The following is a 19901-nucleotide window of genomic DNA, read 5'->3' as shown; positions in this document are numbered from 1 at the left end:
ATCACCAAATATCAAGGTCCTTCTTCAACTACAATACCCTATTCATTTTGGACAGACCTGGGGTGTCTGACACACAATCGAAAATAAATAATAGGAACAAAAACACCTAGAAACTGTAATGACTTCTACTCTAGGAAAAAGAGAACGTGAGTCTTTATCAGTAGTCCAGGCCAGTATGGTACTACAGGAATTATTGATGCCTCCAGCAGTCTTCCTTTTGGGGCACTTTAGCATGCAATGGAGAAAAATACAAGGGAAACAGTGCTATTATGAGGTTATTTCTGGATCTGGGCAACTGTGTCATTGGCTTGTGGTCTTTGTGACTTGGATAATTTTCTGCCTTATTTTTCCTTGTGAGGAAATACTCCTGAAGCAAGAGACTCCTACTCTTGTGATCATCTACTATCTATCACATACTGATTTTCAGGAATGGTGTTAATTTATTATTTTTGTTAATCGTCACACGGCCATGAATTAGCTGCAGCTTGGGTTGTTGCTATTTTTGCCCAGTTGTAACTCTTCTCTAGATCTTGCCACAATGAGGAGCCTGTTTAAATAGATAACAAATTAGCATGTTACTTATTTAACCTGTATCTTGGTGAACCTGTCTGTAGCAGAAGCATCCAGACTGCAGGACCTTTTGCAAGTCATTTCTTATGAAAACATACATGCCACATAGATAATTGTCAGATGAGGATGCATAAAAAGGTTTTGCACATATCTACCACAGTCAAAAAGTGTCCAGGCAAAAGCACCACTGAGATTTCAAGTTTCTGGTTCCTCACTTGAAAATTTTCATATAATTGTACAGCCCCTTCAGATGTAATACTGCACTCTCTCCTCCCCCTTCTCTCCATTTTGGGAGAACCACAGAACAGTTTAAGCACATTCTGATGAACCTTTCCATTGGAGGGACCATCTCTGTTCTAGTGTCTGGGAAATGGTCTTGCTTTTTATTTATTCAATGCTCATCACCATGGTTTCTGAGTACAATAAGGCTCTATTTGCCCTTAATGCATCTGTGTTTCTGAGAATTCCTGACTATGGGGAATTACATGTGGCTAACACAAAGAAACCAATTGTTCTATGCCCCTTGAGTCAGATGGATATGACTTTCCTTTTTACAAGGAGAGGAAGTGAGCAGAAGAAACTGTTATTGTGATGGGTGTATTAAAACAGAAAACACACTACATCATCATCATTACATAAGGAAGGGATAACAAACAAGTATGGAATGGACAAAGTTGAAAGGCCAGGCCATGCTAGCCATGCTCTGCTAAACCACACATGAAACCAACTTCTGAGAACTAGGACTGGAATATCCTGGAGGTATTTCCTTTCAAAAAGTGAGAAAGGGAGGCAGAGAGAAAGAAAAAGAAAAGAAAGAAGTTCATACTACGGCTTTTGGTTATTTGACAGCTGGTTGTAGAAGAAACCATCTCATGACCAGAAAATAAATACCAACGTTCCTGCTCCAATTGAGATACTTGGACCAGTATCAAAGAAGTAGAACCACACTGCTACCATATTAGTCTTTTTGTGCCAGGTGTAGCTATCTGATTCCTGATATCCCAATGAGAAAGCCTTGCAAATTTTAATATAAAAATATATATTTGCTGCAGCAAAATGAATACAATCCTAAACAAGGGGCTCCCCTCAGCAATAAGGTTGCCAAAGTAGTAGGAACCGAAGTGCTGTCAGTTTAAGAACAGTCATCTGCTGAGCCTCTTTCCATTCTCCCTGCCCCAGATTCAGAGGATGGGCCAACAACTATTCTGCTTCTCAACAAGAATAATGTGAAAAATCCAGAAGGGGAAAAAGAAACCAGGCAAGGAGCACTGCAGGGATCTAACTGGGCACAGAGATGAAAGCCAGAGGCAAATAAGCTCTAGTTTTTAAAAAGATTTGTTTTTAAAGGGCCCTATTGACATCTGTTTTGTAAGCTGTTCTGTCTGTCATTATTTATAACCTCATCCCTTCCAAAGGGCAAAAGTATGGAATTGTCTCCTGTAGCTACAACCATGCTGCTCCCATATTTTGGCTTTGCTAGCATAGAGCCAACAGTATTTTTTACTGTTGCTCTGGGAATAGAGATCTAACATTTCAAACACAGTTTATTTAAAAGTGCTGTAACTTAACATTCTTTATGGTTTCTTTTAGCACAACTGTTGCTAATTACCCTTCCCAGAATGATTTGTTAATCTCAGAACTACAGTGGTTCTATAGCAGCACATACACACCAAAGAGCCAAGAAAGTTTGTTGAGGGGGGAGGGTTAAGTATTTGTGGATTAAAGCAGGCTAAATAGCAGGTGGAGTGGGTAGTGAGAGAATCATTACAGAGCACATAGTAATGAATACATAAAATGCAGCCAAAATGCAAGGGGGGGGCAGACAGGAGGGGGAAGCGGGGGCAGGGGGCGTGTGCAGCATCCAGTCCACAACTGACCCCACGGCACTCCTGCCCGAGACATCCTGTTCCTGGCCAGTCCACACAGCTTACTGGTGGGGTTGCTTCTGGTGCAGCTGCAGCCACTTGGGTACTGCTCAGTTCCCCCTGACTTCAGTTGCTCCTCCTAGTCCCACCCATGTTGCGCCACCCTAGGTGGAGTCGGGGTGGGGGGGGGAGGAGAGAAATCTGCCCAGGTAGCTTGTGGCCCAGTACACAAAGCTCTGGCTACAGCTTCTGGCCACCTTCTATCTGCTCCAACCTCCTGGTGTGATGAGCAGCCACCTGTGGGCAGCCAACTTCAAGAGGGACGTGGACGATATGGAAAGAGTCCAGAGGAGGGCCACTCGTATGATCAGGGGTCAGCAGGGCAGGCCTTATGAGGAGAGGCTACGGGACCTGAACCTGTTTAGCCTCCACAAGAGAAGGTTAAGGGGGGACCTTGTGGCCTGCTACAAACTGGTCAGGGGGGATCAGCAGGTATTGGGGGAGTCCCTGTTCCCCCGTGTGCTGCCAGGAGTGACCAGGAATAATGGTCACAAGCTGGCGGAGGGTAGGTTTAGATTAGATATTAGGAGGCGCTACTTCACAGTCAGGGCGGCTAGGGCCTGGAACCAGCTTCCAGGGGAAGTGGTGCAGGCTCCTAGCCTGGGGATTTTTAAAAGGAAGTTAGATGAGCACCTTGCCGGGGTCATCTGACCCCGGTGCTATTTCCTGCCAAGGCAGGGGGTCGGACTAGATGATCTACCTAGGTCCCTTCCGACTCTAGCTACTATGAAACTATGAAACTGTAAGTGGGTGGAAGGCAGCTGTGAGCTGGATCCCAAGCCCCGTGCACTGAGACAGGAGCCACCCGGCTGCAGCTTGCGTCCCTGGCCAGAGCAGCACAAGAGCGGCAGGAGGAAAAGGAGGAGCCACTGAAAGCGGGGGGAGCTGAGAAGTATCCAGGAAGCTGCAGGTGCGCTGGGAGCAGCCCCACTGGGAAGCTGTGCATGCTTGCTGGAGCCAGGGCCAATGGACATGAGTGGGAGCATGGCATATGCTGCCTGTGGTGGGAGTGAATGGAGATCAGCTCCATGCAGAGCACTACAGGGCCAGCTGCAGGCTGTATCCAATCAACTGATGGGTGCCTGCCTGCAGGCCAGATTCAATCAGTTGGTGGGCTGGATCCCACCCACGGGCCATATTTTGCCCACCGCTGCTCTAAACCTGTTGTACAGTGCTGACCGGTTGCTCTGTGTTAAGTGACAGCAGTTACATGTCTCTGATTCATCTTAGCAGCCCCTGGCTCAGGAGGACGATCTGACAGCTGGAAGAGGGAGAGAAATGACAATGGCAAAGAACAGAAGAGGGGAAGGATTGAAAGACCCAGCAGTACAAGAATTCATGCATGTAGTCCTCTAATGGGGGAATTCTGGAAGGTCTTTGGGCTCTGCCTTAGACAGAAAATGCGCCTGTGAAACAACAATATGCAGCAGGGCTGAAAAGGACGCACAGCGGCCCAAACTACTGAAAGCATATTTTGAAACTGATTCAACTTCAAGTTCCTGGTATACCACTGCTTTAACGAATTCTTCTGTAATTTTCTACCAGCCAATAAAATGCACCTAGTTTCATAGTTGGTAGGGTCAGAAGGGACCTGAGCAGATCATCAAGTCCGACCCACTGCCACGGGCAGAAAAGAGTACTGGAGTCAAATGACCCCAGCTAGGTGGCTGTCTAGCCTCCTTTTGAAGACCCCCAGGGTAGGAGCGAGCACCACTTCACTCGGAAGTTGGTTCCAGATCCTAGCCACCTTGACTGTGAAGTAGTGCTTCCTGATGTCTAATCTGAACCTACTCTCAATCAACTTGTGGCCATTATTCCTAGTTACTCCGGGTAGTGCTTGGGGGAACAGGAACTCTCCCATTCCCTGCTGGTCCCCTCTGGTAATTTTACAGACAGCCACCAGATCCCCTCTCAGTCTTTTCTTGTGGAGACTGAACAGGTTCAGGTCACATAGCCTCTCTTTGTAAGGCCTGCCCTGCTGCCTCCTGACCATGCGAGTGTGCCTCCTCTGAACCCTCTCCACATCGCTCCTGAACAGTGCCGCCCAGAACTGGACACAGTACTGCAACTGTGGCCAGACCAATGTTGCAGAGGCGGGGACGATCACTTCCTTGGACCTGCTTTTGATGCATCTGTGGATGCATCACAAGGTATGGTTAGCCTTACTGACCGTGTCCTCACACTGGTGGCCCATGTTCATCTTGGAAACAATAACATCTCTGAGATCCTTTTCTGCCTCTATGCTGATAAGAAGGGAGTCCCCCAGCCTACAGGTATGCTGCTGGTTCTTCCTCCCTAGGTGCATTACCCTGTACTTGTCAGTACTGAATCCCATCCTATTCTTATTCGCCCACCCCTGTAGCCTGTCCAGAGCTAGTTGTAGCCTGTCCCCTCTATCGTGCCCACCACTCACCACATCTTTGTGTCGTCCATGAATTTGAACAAGGTGCTTTTCATCCCTTCGTCCAAGTCACTGACAAAGGTGTTGAAGAGTGTGGGCCTGAATACCAAGCCCTGGGGGCCCCCACTGCCCACATCCCTCCAAGTCGAAAATGACCTGTCCGCCACCACTCTCTAGGCGCGGCCTTCTAGCCAATTTACAACCCATCTGACTGTGTCGGCATCAACGCCACAGTTGACTAATTTTTTAATGAGAATGGGGTGAGAGACAGTGTCAAAGGCCTTCCTAAAGTCCAGAAAAACTAGGTCAACTGCAACACCTGCGTCTAAGGATTTTGTGACCTGGTCATAAAAGGCAGCCAGGTTGGTCTGACAGGACCTGTCCCTAATGAACCCATCATACCAATGGTGTATACATGCCATTAAACTAAATCTCACCATCTCTCCCCCCATAGCCTAACATGCAAGTTACCTATTCATCAGCCATAGCAATGTGAAAGCACGTGGGGAAACAACAGGACACTTAAGAATATGGGCATTATTACATTTTTACAAGGATTTTCCCATTTTTTATGTTTAAAAAATATAAAAGATTTTTACTATATTTTCCTGGGGGCTTGGGTAGTAGGCACATAGTTGACAGCCCAAGAGGTTGCAAGTTCAAGGTTACAGCACAAGTACGCATGGTGTGGCCTGTCAGATTCCAGTGAAACCTACGAGTTCTGCGAAATACCTTGTTACAAGGACATGAAAAAGGAAAGGACCAGATTTACTCAAATACAAGATGGCCCTGACTTTAACATGACCCCCAGTAATTAGATTCTATACAAGGAAAACTTATAAATTTGTTATAATTTTCTATCTATAGAATCTAATTACTGAAAGGTCATCTTAAATTTGTCCCTCTCATTACTGCAACAGGGAAAGTAGTAGAGAGGTAGACAATAGGGGAGTGATAAGGGTGCAGATGGTGGGGAAGGTGGTGTTGGAGGTCAAGCAGGTTGGGACCCTTGCCTCCTGCTTCTCCCTCTCTCCCTTCCTGAAACCTTGGGTTCCCATCTCCCCTGTCCCCCCAACAGCCTTGGCTTCCTGCCCTCTGCACCCCACCATTTACCCTTGCTTTAGTGTTGACAGCCCTGTCCCTACTCTAGCCTGGGAAACAGAGCATAGGAACAGAGTTTGGGCCCTAACTGGTGGGGGAGGCAGGCAGCAGTTGAAGCTCCAGCTGGAGCTGCAGCAGCTGCCTTCCCCCCTGCTTCCTCATACTCAATTCCAAAACAAGTGGCTTTTTTCCCCACATTAAATGAGGGGGAAAACCTTGTCTTGGAATTGAGTAAATATGGTAATTGTTTATTGGGGAGAGCTAAAATAATGCAATAAATTTATTGTACAACTGGTATTTGTAAATGTGGATCTTAACCACATTTTTATTACATCTTTATTAACATGGAACAAAATGTGGAGTGAGAGCTATCTTTCCAAGGTCTCCAAATTATATCTGCTTAAAATTATATAAAGAAAGAAAACTTGAAAGATCCTGAAGTTGGCCTGCATGCAGGAAAAGCCATAATGAAAGTAGGAGCCAGGCTTGAATGGGCTGTAGGCCAAACACTGAGTAGAGCCATGTTAATATTTTTTAATTCAGCAGCCAAACTGACTTTCCAAGAAGTCAGTGTTGGTGGAGTCCTTCTGTTAACCAGGAGTTCCTTGATGGAGGGCACCTACCAAGGATGCCTGAAGGCATTTCAGCTGGCATCTCTTACCTCCCATCAGGTTGTCATAACCATAATTATGGAATATATTGAAGTGAGTCTGACTCCCTTTCTTCTCTCCTCTTCCATTTGGAACTACCCCACATTTAATAAAACACTTAAGTAGTCTCTGAGCCATCAGAAAGCAAGAAAGATGGACAGAAACTTAGAATAGTTTCAGATGAGTTTCCTAACCACTAGGTGAGTCAGACCCTCGCTGATCAGCGAATATTCACAACTGGCTCATACGATGTGGAACAGATGCAACAGGAAAGATTAGGGAAGCCAACCCAAAAACTTCAGCACCCTTGAGGTGATGGCCCATCTAGAGTTAGGAGATCTGGGTTCAGATCCACTCAGAGAAAAGAGGGAATGTGAACTTGGTGCCCTAATCACTAAGCTATTGAATAAGATGAGAAAACCACCCCCTGAGCACTGTGGCTTAGATCCAACAAAGTATTTTACTTGATTTTAAATACGCAAATAGTCTCAGGGAAATCAATAAGACTTCCCACGTACTCTGCTAAGTGTGTTCTGCTGGATCAAGACCAGGCCCAAGGAGAGCACCACGTGTTGGAATCACACCTTTATTAAAAACAAGAATCCCAGTACACTTAAAGCTGCGACCCTGGTTATCCAACTACTTTCAGAGCAAAACATCAAAAATGAAAGCTAGAGATGCTTGAGTTGCAGTCGAGAGGTATGGTACCATTGTATTGCAATTACATCACACATGGCGATAAGTAAAAGTTGCAAGCCAAACTGCCAGTTTAAAAATGTACTTTTATTTATCATAAAGTTGCTAGTGCTGTCTCGACAATATGCGAAACAACGGAAATGGAAAAAGCCAACTGTCTAAATATGCCCTCATCTTAATTGCACCTCCTGATTTTACTGTTCAGAGATCTCCAAACACAAAGTAAGAAACATCTTATATTTTACAATTAAGGGATGGTCGATTTACAGATAAGATGGATATCTTAGTCCAGACCAGCAGAGACTCCCTGTGCCTGAAGAAGGATGACTGTGCTTGAAAGCCTGCCACCGCCTCTGGGCCGTCCAGAGCACATGAGCTCCTGTCAGGCAGCAGTAGCAGCAGCAAACACTGCCTGGCATGACAAGTGGGGGGGGGGGCCGCAGCTGCTGCCGCTGTGCACAGCCTTGACGGGCGAGCCCAGAGCTGCCGCAGGACCCAGGCTGGCAGCGAGGACAGGTTACAAGCTGGTACTTGCACGGGGAAAAGCAGCCCTGCCCCGTGGCTGGCGCCTTGCACTGCAGCCGCTCACAGCCTGCCGGGGGCTGCCTGTGCCTGCAGCAGAGCGCGGGCCACAGGGCGGGGGAGGGGCTGCTTTTCCCTGCACTCAGCACCAGCTTGTTCCCTGCTGTGGAGCAGGGGATCAGGGCTGTACTCTGCCCCCAGCCTGTACTGCGGGGCTGGGGCCACTGGGAGTGAGCGGATGCACGAGGCCCACACTGGTGCCTCAGGGCCAGTGCTGGCATGGGGTCTAGAGCAGGGCTGCAGGAGTACAGGGTCCCAGCCGGCAGGGGCTCTGTGGAGCCGGGCCAGCTCCCCACCTCTCCCTGCTGGTACAGCCCAGCCTGGCTCCACAGACCTCTGCCAGCCTGCGTCCTGCTCTGGGCCCCACTGGTGCTGGCCCTGAGACACTAGTCCCAAGATGATGACCGGGGCAGGGCACCTGTCAAGGGGCGGGGCTACCCATGCAGTCCTCCACAGCTTGTCACAACTGGGTAAGCAGCTCTCCGCCTGAAATAATTGCCTGCCCCTGCTTTAGACCCTACATTTAGCCCATCTGGCCCAGGCAGGGCCCTGCTGCTACTAGGCTGGAGCTTAGAATACTCTCCCCTCCACCTCCCCTCCCCGCTTCTGTGGTTTGGGTGGGGGTCCGTTTAAGTATCTTATCTCTTCCTCCAGCCCACTCCCCCCACACCTCTGAAGGTGAAACTAATTGCTTAACTGATGAGTTATTAGGCTGCCCATTGTTTTCCTCTTTAACCCCTCTGATCCTCTTCTCACTTTCTCCATTGTCCAGTAACAGTAATAAGGATTCCTTATTACAGTCCCCTTTCTATACATTTTGATTAGTATGGATGGAAATGTTTTTCCCATCCGTCTGTGAGTGTGCAGTGAAATCTCTGTTTATCAATGTTTATTGGTTTAAAACCAAATCCTGCCAAGGCTAAACATAGCTTATTCAACTTGCATAGAGTTTTATCATGCCAAGACATCTCAAAGTTCTTTAGAATACAAGTAATGAATGCTGGAGAGCTTAAATATATATATCACCTCATCCCCATCCCTGTTCTCAGTATCAATTTTTAACAAGTTTTGAATCGTTTTAATCTGTCAAGGTACTTAGATTATCCTCATCTGCCATAACTGAAACCAAAAGAGTTCCCTGCCACGAAGAGTTCTCATGTGGTGATATCAGCTTTTTCAACGGGAAAAATTGTCAAGCTTCTATATTAAAGGATTCTTTGGAAAAGGTTTTTAGTGTTAGGCTGAGAAGTCAGATGAGGTTATCATCTCAGCAGCCAAGAGAAGGTGCTGCTTAGTTAAGATAGTTTAGTTTAAAGTAAAAGATAAATGTATAGTGCAGGAAGTTTAGGGTTTTTAGAGTTCCTCCAAAAGAGGTTGCCCAAACCACAGCAGAAATGGAAAGAAATTAATTTAAGAGATGAGCCAGGGTTAGAGATGGGAAAGAACAGATATTAAAGGAAAGTCACCAAAGCAATCATTTCTGGAATCATCAGAGATTGGGCAACATGGAGAAGGACTGAGAGCTCTAGAGATTCCTCTTCTTGAATCTAAACCAGAGCCTTTTTATATGAAGCTATTGTTTCTGCCTGCAGTTCTCCTCCAATTCTGAAAGCTGACTGCTTAAAACAAAATGGATTTTAGTAAAAGAGGATTAAAATAAAAAATAGCTCTTAAAGAGCTTCCTCAGCTAATTATTATGAATCTATTGAGTGTTTAATTTTACACCAGTAAAATTTCATCTGTTAACCATGTTACCTAACCTGAGTGTTAGAATTTAGGTGGTGGCACTGAAGTCATGAAAATGACTTGGACAAGAATAGTCCATTCTCTGAAGAGAGCATTTTGAGTATAGCAATTTACAATTTTAAACATAAGACAAAGAAACAACAGAAACCTTTGCCTACTTTAAGACGCAACAAAAATTTTGCATAAGTCTTTCATAGCGCTGAGGACTGAGTGTCTCCTGGCAGCCAAGTGTTCAGAAGTTTTCTGAGATCTCCAGTTCTTCTTGATTAGGTGGGCAGAGATTCCACAGTCCTTATTTTAGCTTGAGCTTTTATGGGTGATCCACAGCCCTTCTCCATCTTAGTCACCTTGACAATGACACATCTTTCACCCCTCAGGATGTTTTCATGATCTGGTTTTCCTCCCTCTTAGGAAGGTTATTCATTGGTTCTAAAGGGAACCTATATATGTGCCTGACACCTGTTCAAATGCATGCACACATCAGAGCAGATTGGATTAATCGGGCCTGCTGGAGCATGCTAATTAGCCCCAGAGCATGTGCAAAGATGCCTACAGTGTCCCCAGTTTTCACAGGTTTTATCATGTTTATGATTTGGATGGCACTGTTTACAGAGTGCCTACTGCCCACTTTGAAACCTACTCTGTTGTAGCCCCCTGCTTTCCTAAATCACATCAGTATCTACTGCCTACTTGGGCAGTCTACCCCCCTGCCCACCCTTTCCCACCTCCAAGCTTAGGTTACTTACTCAACATCTTTTCAATTGGCTACAGAATTAGAGTCCAAAATTGTTACTTATGCCATGCATTTGTCAACAACCAAAAGGACAAATAAATCCATAAGCCTCAGCACTGCCAACAGAGTTCTTTTTTTTTCTTTATGATGATTTTATAACTTGCATTGATACTATGCATTGAAATGTTCCTTCCATGTGGTACCATCTTTTAGGGTGGTACCATATTTTAGGAGGGAGAAAAGTATTCAGATAATACAACATATGTGACTTGACACTTGCTAAGCTGTCCAAGTCCTGCCTGCAGTTGTGTTCTCTTTTCTCTATTGTTAGTTTTCCCTCTCTTAACCTCACAGTCTCATAGTTTTCCCATCTCCCCTAAAGATTTTGCAATTTCACAGTGGAAGTTGTTTCATTATGGCCATATTCCAAGGAACAACTTAAAGCACCATGAAACCCCCAGGATGTTCATTCCCCAAAATGTGAATACGTATGTTTTATTTGGAACAGTTTCACTGGGCTATTCCAGCTAAATGTGACCCATAATATTAAAAACAAGAATAACATTGTGATGTGTGGGTAATCTATTCTGGTAACTTTGTGATCCAATTTCATAGTAAGAAAGCTTCCCAGATACAAACATTTTTAAAATTTAGTGAAGCAGACATGTTAATAAGGTAACTACCCTATTTAAATTGTCCAAATACTAATTTGATGGTAGCAAAAAGAAATAGCTAGTTTAAAGGGAATGAATGGTCTGGATTGCTACCACCTTCAATTTTGCTTCTATATGAAAAACTATAATTCTCCCAACAGTCCTTTATCAGTTCTGAAGTAGATGAAAAAGTTGATACTTTAAGAGGAAAGTAAAATAATTTTAGAAATGGATTTTTCCATGAGCTGCATTTTTCCATCCATTTTTTTTTTGTGTTTGGGGGAGCGGGGAGTGTGTGTGAGTAAATTAAATTATTTTTAATTTCTTAAAATGATGTTATATAACAGTTAAGCTCCTTCATGTAAATTTATCATAGATACAGTCTACATGTAAATGGAAGTATATTCATAATTAATGGCAAGGGAACATTTAAAATGTGTATGCAAATACATTTATTTCTTTTGAAGGGTAAAATGATATCAGGAACATATATTCTTAGTTATACAAAAGTAACTTGACTAAACTGAGTAACTTGGGAGTTGCTGCTGCTGAGCACAGTCCCATGAAAAAGACTCCAGTACCTAGTACAGTTAGTATGGTGGGGTTTGTTAGATTCATGCAGTGTCCTTTCCAGTTTTTACTTAAGTGAAATAAAAAGCTTTGGATGGAAGCACTATTGTGTGGGTTACCTAGTTTGAACTGGACAGATCAAAGTACTAAAGTATATGCTTAAGATACAGACTTTACTTGGTTCTCATCTCCATTGGACAGGAAAATCTTTATTGAAAACAAATGCATTAAAAGTATTTGTACCAATGGCTAAATGGACATTCTTCTTTTTTCTTTTTTTTCTTTTTTTTTTTCAGATGAGGAACCTGAGACATTTTTTGCTAAGGCCAGAAATGGCAATATCCAGTTTCTAGTAAATCAGTTTTTAGGCTGATCAGCATTTCTAGTTTGTTCACTTTTCAGAGCAGGGAATGTCTCTTTGTGACCCGTGACCTTTATTTACAATTAGCTCATTGCTGGCACTTAACAAATAAAAATAATGCATTATTCTGATTATAGGCCAACCTTTTTGTCCCCTGAAAAAATAACACAAAAATCACAATTAGCCTATACCTGGGGTCAGCCTGTAATCAGAACTATACAATGGTAATGTGCGGAGTAGATAGCACTACATGTGACCCTGTGTAGCACCCTTAAGGGCCAGCCACTGTGAGGTCATTTGCTTTACTGCCTTATCTCTGCTCCATGAGGTTGCATGCTCCATAATGGTGGTGGTAAGCTCACCTTGTGCCACCATGATTGGGTAACCAAAACTACTACTACCCCATAGTTCCAGGGATTTCCCTGGTCTGCTCCATTGGATTATGAAGGAAGCATGGTGGAAACTCAGAAGCCTTAAAAGCTCAGTGGCAAGCAGAGGCTTCTGAAGCTTGTAGGGAGCTTGGAGGTCTTGAGTGTCCAGTTCTGGAACAGGTCACCACTGGAGCCACAGTCAGAAAGCAGTCTGTGAGGTGAGCTGGCAGGAAGACATGGGTTTTAAAATGTTTTATTGTTGCTGTTTTGGTTTTTAAAGTATACTGCACATTAATTATTTGGAAAAGACTGGTGATCCTGAAAATTTCTAGCACTAAGCTAAAATCTGTCTGAGTCTAAATTTGAAGTATTTTAAAAACAGCAATATGTTTCATTCTTCCAAGGCACAAATTAGCTGGACATACTTTGATTACACTTACAGGAGAAGTCAAACCTGAATTGACACCTGTATACAGCAACAGTATAAACACAACCACTCCCTTTCTCTTTCCCCGTGTCCTTGAAAAATTAGGAAAATATGGATTTTGTACCCTAAAATCAGGAGTTGTTGTGGAGCCAAAATCCTGGATCCAATGTCATATGAAGTATGAATTCCAAACTGGCATTTTAATAAGGACCTGCCTTTGTTTAAACTAGTAAACAGTTTCCATTTAACTAAAAATATTTGTCTTGATATATATTAACATGGAATTTTAGGCTGTAGACAATATGGTGAGCCTTGGGCAAAATCATCTTCAATATAGAGGATGCTTTTTATTTTAGCATATTTAGTGCACTTAACTCATTAGGTTTTTTCCTTGGTTATTTGAGTTCTCTGCAAGACTTTGTACGGATAGTAACCATTCAAGGGCTTTATCTGTCATATCAACATACATTCAGGGGGAAAAGCTGTTTTGTATAAAACTGAACCTGAAAACATGAGATTGACTTGTAAATAGAACAGTGTGGTGGGCCTTGTACCTGTCTGATCTCTATTATTGGTTTTAGGCTTATGCAGAGGATGTTTTGTTATCTGAGACAGAGAGGTTCAGTGACTCCTGGAAAAAGAATGACACTATCTGGAATCCAGCTCTCTGCCTCGCTGTAACGAAGGGCGCATTGTAAATTCTTTGATTTCTGAAGAGTCTGTTTGGGATGAAAGTAGATTTGTGAAAGGAACAAGATGTTCTCTCTTCTTGAAGACCCTTGAACACTAGCTTAAAATTAACTTGTAACCAGTCCAAGTAGTTTGACACATTCTGTTAGAGGTAGATACTGAAAAATGACCAAAACCATAAGTTACCTGGTCCTGTCATATTCTGGTCTCACACATTTCAAGCTAGGAAGACTGAGTAGAATATAGGGAAGTGATTGCAAAAGTACAGTCAGGTTAATGTGAGTAGTGAGGTGGTTCAGAAGGTAGGACAGGGTGGCACCTAAGGTGGATTGAAGAGATCAGTAAGGATAAATATGGCAGTTAACACATTGATGGATATAGGAATAAACAGCTGGAGTTAAAAGCCAGGGTCCTGTGCTGGGGTCCCTGCCATGGGAGAGGGGAGAGAGGGGTATCCCTGCTTGAGCAGCCAAGGGGAGGGGAGTGGGGGAAGCCTGGCAGCTGCCGTGGTCCCTCAGCCAGCTGAAGTTGCAATAGTGTTCTGGCTAGGAAGGAGAGGCAGGGCTACCCCTGCTCTGCTCCAGCAGACAGCCCTGTCCAGCCCAGAGAGCATGATGTTGGGGGACTTTGGTTTAACTTGAACCAGGAACGGGTCTGGGATAGACATTGCATAAACTGGTTTGACCCAAATCAATTAAGTCTGATACTACATTCAGCCAGGTTTCTCTCAAACTGGTTTCAGCCATTTTCTAACTGGTTTATGTGCACTGTAACATTCTGTTACAGGTTTAAACCAGTTTCTGATTGCTGAAACCAGTTTGTGTGTAATGTCTGTCCCTAGGCTAAGGCTGCTTATAGACATGCTGGTTCATGTTCTAATTAGGACACTCTAGTGTCACCTCAACAGCACATATATTAACCCCCACCCCCTCGCCCGCGTTTCAAAATGGCCTTGTCAAATGATTGTTAGTTAAAGTGTTTCCATGGCCATTTTGAAATGTGGTGGTGCGGGAGTGTTAATACACGTGATGATGAGGCATTTTAATTAGAGCAGCTCTCCAGGAACCACACTAATTAAAACAGCACCCCCTCCCTCATCTCCAAGCACATGTATAGGCAGCCTAAGATGCCACCCTCCCCAACCTTCTGCAAGTAAGATTAACAGTATATTCTCTGGTCTCATTATGTGGTGGTCTCATAGTACAGTGTGTGCAGGGAAAGTCCCATCACTGTCATTTGCACATTGTGGTTTCTTAGCTTGAGTTAAGGAGTGATCTTTTCCCTCCCCACACCTCAAGACTTTGATGGGGGAGAGGATGCAAGGCCTTGCTTTGCTCTAAAAAGCAAAATTATACCTCACAAAGAAGGGGTGCTGTGTGGGCTGAAGTGACCCAACAGACAGTGACCCACCCAGAGAGTGGTGGTGGATGGGTCATTTTTGACTTAGAGGGATGTGGGCAGTGAGGGGTCCCCCAGGGCTTGGTGTTCGGGCCTGCACTGTTCAACATCTTCATCAACGACTTGGACGAGGGGGTGAAAAGCACCTTGTTCAAATTCATGGATGACACTAAGATGTGGGGAGAGGTGGGCATGATAGAAGGGACAGGCCACATCTAGCTCTGGACAGGTTATGGGCTGGGCGGATAAGAATAGGATGGGATTCAATACTGACAAGTACAGGGTAATGCACCTAGGGAGGAAGAACCAGCAGCATACCTACAGGCTGGGGAACTCCCTTCTTGTCAGCACAGAGGCAGAAAAGGATCTTGGAGTCGTTACTGTTTCCAAGATGAACATGAGCCTCCAGTGTGAGAATGTGGTCAGTAAGGCTAACTGCACCTTGTCATGCATCCACAGATGTATCACAAGTAGGTCCAAGGAAGTGATCCTTCCCCTCTGTGCAACATTGGTCAGGCCACAGTTGCAGTACTGTGTCCAGTTCTGGGTGGCGCAGTTCTGGAGGGATGTGGAGAGGGTTCAGAGGAGGCACACTCGCATGGTCAGGGGGCAGCAGGGCAGGCCTTACGAAGAGAGGCTACATGACCTGAACCTGTTCAGCCTCCATAAGAGAAGGCTGAGAGGGGATCTGGTGGCCGTCTACAAAATTATCAGAGGGGACCAGCGGGGAATGGGAGAGTCCCTGTTCCCCCAAGCACTACCCGGAGTAACCAGGAATAACGGTCACAAGTTGATTGAGAGTAGGTTCAGATTAGACAGCAGGAGGCACTACTTCACAGTCAGGGTGGCTAGGATCTGGACCCAACTTCCAAGAGAAGTGGTGCTCGCTCCTACCCCAGGGGTCTTCAGAAGGAGGCTAGATAATCACCTAGCCATGCTTGTTTGACCCCAGCATTCTTTCCTGCCATGGCAGCGGGTCGGACTTGATGATCTGCTCAGGTCCCTTCCAACCCTACCGACTATGAAACTGTGAACTGGTCTACCAAATGTTGATGATGCCGTCCACCTATCAAAGGAGCACTGGCATAGACAATGGAAGCCCCAACAACTGTATTGTAACTTTAATAAACAGGAGTCAAAGGGCCTAAAATGAAAAGACTGGATATGAGGAGAATATTACTTGGTTTAGAACAGGTTTCTTGTAGTTCAGAACACTTGCAAGAGACTCTAAAGGACAGAGTTCAGTTGGATTTCTGAGGAGCTGACGTTTTGACAAAATACTCTGGTTGATGCGTTTTGATCCTAAGTTTAGCTTGGCCATGCTAACCTAAGAGCTTTATACTCCAATGAGTAACAGCTGTTTCACTCAGAACAGATACTTTTGATTACATTACTGCCCTGTGAAATTAAGGCCCCATGAGGTGTCAAGCTAACTTGTTGGTGGGGCCATGAAAACAAACTGGGGTACTATAATGCAAAGGCTTAGTTTCATAATCAAAGAAACCACAGAGCTAGTCCTTATAAAGAAGCAACAATTGAAACTGGCTTCAAAAGGTACTTGGGAGACTGAATAGAAATTGGGCAGCACTCCACAACAATCCCATATTTTTTTTTATTAATGAAATAGTTTGTGAAAATCTACTTCAATTGTGTGACCTCAGAAATGACTCCCACAATACACTTACCTATTGCATTCCCAATAGAATATATTCAGAGAGACAGAATTAGACTGTTCTTGAATCTAAGAACCAGTGCTATTACTTCTTGAATCCTTCCCCCACCTTGTAAAGGCAATCCTTCAATCCCCACTCCACTTACTGACTTTTAAAGATTGAATATTGGACTAAGTAGAAAAAGCAGTACATTTTAAAACATTTTATTAATTGTAATTAGGACATTGCTGCAGAATGTTTAGATTCCTGAAAAAATGTAAAACATATGTACATAATTTCCCATTTTTTGAACAGTTCCAACAGAGATTATTATTATGTCTTTCTCCAAGCCAACTAGACAAAATTTAAATGTTTTAATATATAATGCTGCAGAGCAGCAATATGCAATACTATACACAGGACAGCATCCCTATTCAAACAGCAGTTAGGCACATGCTAAAGTACTCTCTTGAATCAGGGCCATGTACAGCAACATGTACGTGTAAAACACTAGAATACATTCTGGGCAAAAATTTGAAACAAGGTTAGGATTAGCCAGAGTCTTCCCTCACTTCATGTAGTTGGTCATGGAAAAACAGAGACTATTTCATTAACTTCATGATGTCTACTGATGCAAAATTACTTATTTATGGACAGTCAAGGTCCTCTGGTACACCACAGTTTGGTTTGATGAACAAGGGAGACAAGTTTGGGGTCACAGCTAACAGTATATTTTGGCAATCTCTCAGTTCTGGCAATTTTTGGGGCCAGGAAATAACCACCACCAGCCTCTACCTTGGTTATTACTCCTAATAATTGTATTGGTGGCACTAAAGTTTTATAGAGCTTCAGAGTAACAAGACATGGGGCGTCTATGGATGTTCTCTGGGCTGGGGGAGGCAAGGTAGTGTTTTAATTAGTTTGGCTGCTGGACAACTGTTCTAATCAAAATGCCACAGCATCACGTGTATTAAGCCCCTACGCGTTTAAACATGGCCGTGGGGGCCATTTATCTAAAGCTTGTTTGATAAGTTTTAGGTAAAGGGCCCCCACAGCCATTTTAAAATGTGCAGGGGCTTAATACATGTGACGCTGCAGCATTCTAATTAGAACAATAAGGAGCATGGGTATAGGCAGCCACGGTTCCATATTCTGAAGATTTCACAATCTAAATTAGACCTACTCAGAACAAGACAATAGACAAATTAGACAGTGGAGGCAAGTGATATAAACAAATAATATATAAAACACTGAATAATCAATAAATTATATAGTTTGTGTTATTTTTAACGGACCAATGAAGGAGAAGGTATAAGACAACTGTAGAAAGCATGTAGTGGGTTTTGGGAGGTGGGTATTGGAGGAGACTGAAATTAGCTGCTGAACAGGAAGTGGGACACCACCTTGGGGCTGGGGAGCAGTGTAATGGAAGTTTCTTCTGTGTGTAACTGAGCTACTGAGTCCTACTAACCTTAGATCATTGTGCAGGAACCATGTCCTGAAGTACTTTTATACCCTGTGAAAGAAGCCTATAATCCCACACCCACACGTGAGGGAGTGTGAACTATCTGCCAAGACCTTTCAAGAATACAGTGATATCACAGTTTTGTTCGATGTGGGGGGTATTGACAGGAGGAAAAGGATGCTACATGGAGTTGACAAATTGTATAATCCAAACCATGACTATATAGAGAGTATTATACCCAGAAGTGGTGGTTTCAGTCAAGCATGCTGCATTGTTCCAGGCAGACAGCTATCTTAAATTGGAAGCAGTGTAGCCATGTCTGTTCAGCCAGACAAGTTGACACTTTTACTCAGCAGTGACAGTCAGCCAAAAGCACTTCACAAAAGGTAGTGAGATACTGTTTCCAGTATTCCCAGAGCAGAAGAGTATGTCAGAGTGCTGTCATTGGTGACAGTAAGTGTGCTGCATAGACATAGCCAGTGTCAGAGAAAATGATAGAGCCATATTACGCTTAACCTGCTTATACTGTAGTATAAGGTCCTCCAAAAGATAGGACAGAAACATAGGACTCGCATGGCTCAAAACTGAAATATTCATATTTAATCTGTCTAAGCAGGGGCAAAAGACACGTTTGACACCTGACAGGGCTTGGGGTTGGGGAGTAAGTAGTGCAGATCAGTGGTTTTCAACCTTCCAGACCCATGGGCTGGATGAGTGGCATAGAGCCAATTAGTGGGTCAAGTCCCATGGGTGGGATCAGTCCGTGGGCTGGATCCAGCCCCCTGCATCTGGAAGCCATGGAAAATAATGCTGCCACCACTCCCCCACTACCAGGCCTGTGGGTATCCCTGTAGGCTAAATGACATGGCTCCATGGGACATATCTGACCCATAGGCTGGAGAATGAGCATTACTGATGTAGATCATGGACCCACTGTTCACTGTCATGTTTAGGAAGCCAGTTACAACACACTTCCATAGTGTAGGACAAAGTTTTCTGAAACTGTCTAGGACTAGAAGTTACTGACTGAATATTTTAAGAATGCAGATAGTAGTGCCACAAGGTAAGCAGAGGCAGCTATGAGTAAACCACATGCAAAAGAAAGTCCAAAGTCTCTTCGTTAGAGAAATTATGGCCCTTTGAATCACAGGTTACGATAAAAAAATACAAATGTGAGTTGGAATAAATCTTGATTGATTTGGAAAGAAATTTTAATGTAATTTATCATAGTAGCATGATATGAAAATAAAAACGGATGGAATTAATGATCTGGATGTTAAGTGAGTTCAAGGAGGAACTACATTAAGGGACAGGTGCACCCTTGTCAACAAAGGCAATCCAGGATACAAACATTACCTGAAAAACTGCAAGTTTCTCACCTCCTTTGAAGAAATGAGGAATGGGACAAGTATGAAACTGAGAAGGAAACTCACCATCTGGCCCTTCACTACTTTTACTCCTTTTATTTCGACGGGCACGTTTACTTTCTTCTCCAAGATGCAGCTTTTCTTCAGAGGGGAAGAAATTCAGCAAGGCCAACTGGAAAAGTAAAAACAATAAAAGTTTCACTAGTAGCAATCTGGTAGTCAAACTGACCCAATTCCACATCTGAAAAACCCAAATTTTAATAGTGGTCACAACTCATTTCTTTGAACAATAGTTTCTCTTAAACTTGCTTAACAGAACAGTATATAAATACTAGGCTGCTGTTTAGTAATTTCTAACTTATCCATAATTCAAGTTATATACTGTTTATGCATATGGCCAGTTATACATACAGCATACCGTCTACTTAGCCAATTACGTGAGATTTGGACATTAGAGGACATTCCTATGTAAGGAGTCAGTGCAGCATACAAAGTACTGGGAATCACAACTCATGATCTCTAACATAAGCGTCAGTCAAATCA

General features: G+C 43.8%; 1 protein-coding gene across 4 annotated transcripts in view; it reads right to left on the bottom strand.

Moving 5' to 3' along the window:
• Window positions 1-19901, bottom strand: part of EDA (ectodysplasin A) — a 186323-nt gene that overhangs the window by 52034 nt on the left and 114388 nt on the right. For all 4 annotated transcript variants that reach the window (XM_090060474.1, XM_090060475.1, XM_090060476.1 and 1 more), the window contains exon 2: window positions 19425-19530. In XM_090060474.1, the coding sequence (XP_089916600.1) occupies window positions 19425-19530 (106 nt within the window). The remainder of the gene's footprint in view (window positions 1-19424; window positions 19531-19901) is intronic.

This window comes from Crocodylus siamensis, chromosome 8 (assembly GCF_052110815.1).
Source record: "Crocodylus siamensis isolate JL-2025a chromosome 8, ASM5211081v1, whole genome shotgun sequence".
Taxonomy (NCBI): Eukaryota; Metazoa; Chordata; order Crocodylia; family Crocodylidae; genus Crocodylus; species Crocodylus siamensis.
Note: the sequence above shows the minus strand (reverse complement) of the source record. Positions and strands in the feature narration are given on the sequence as shown.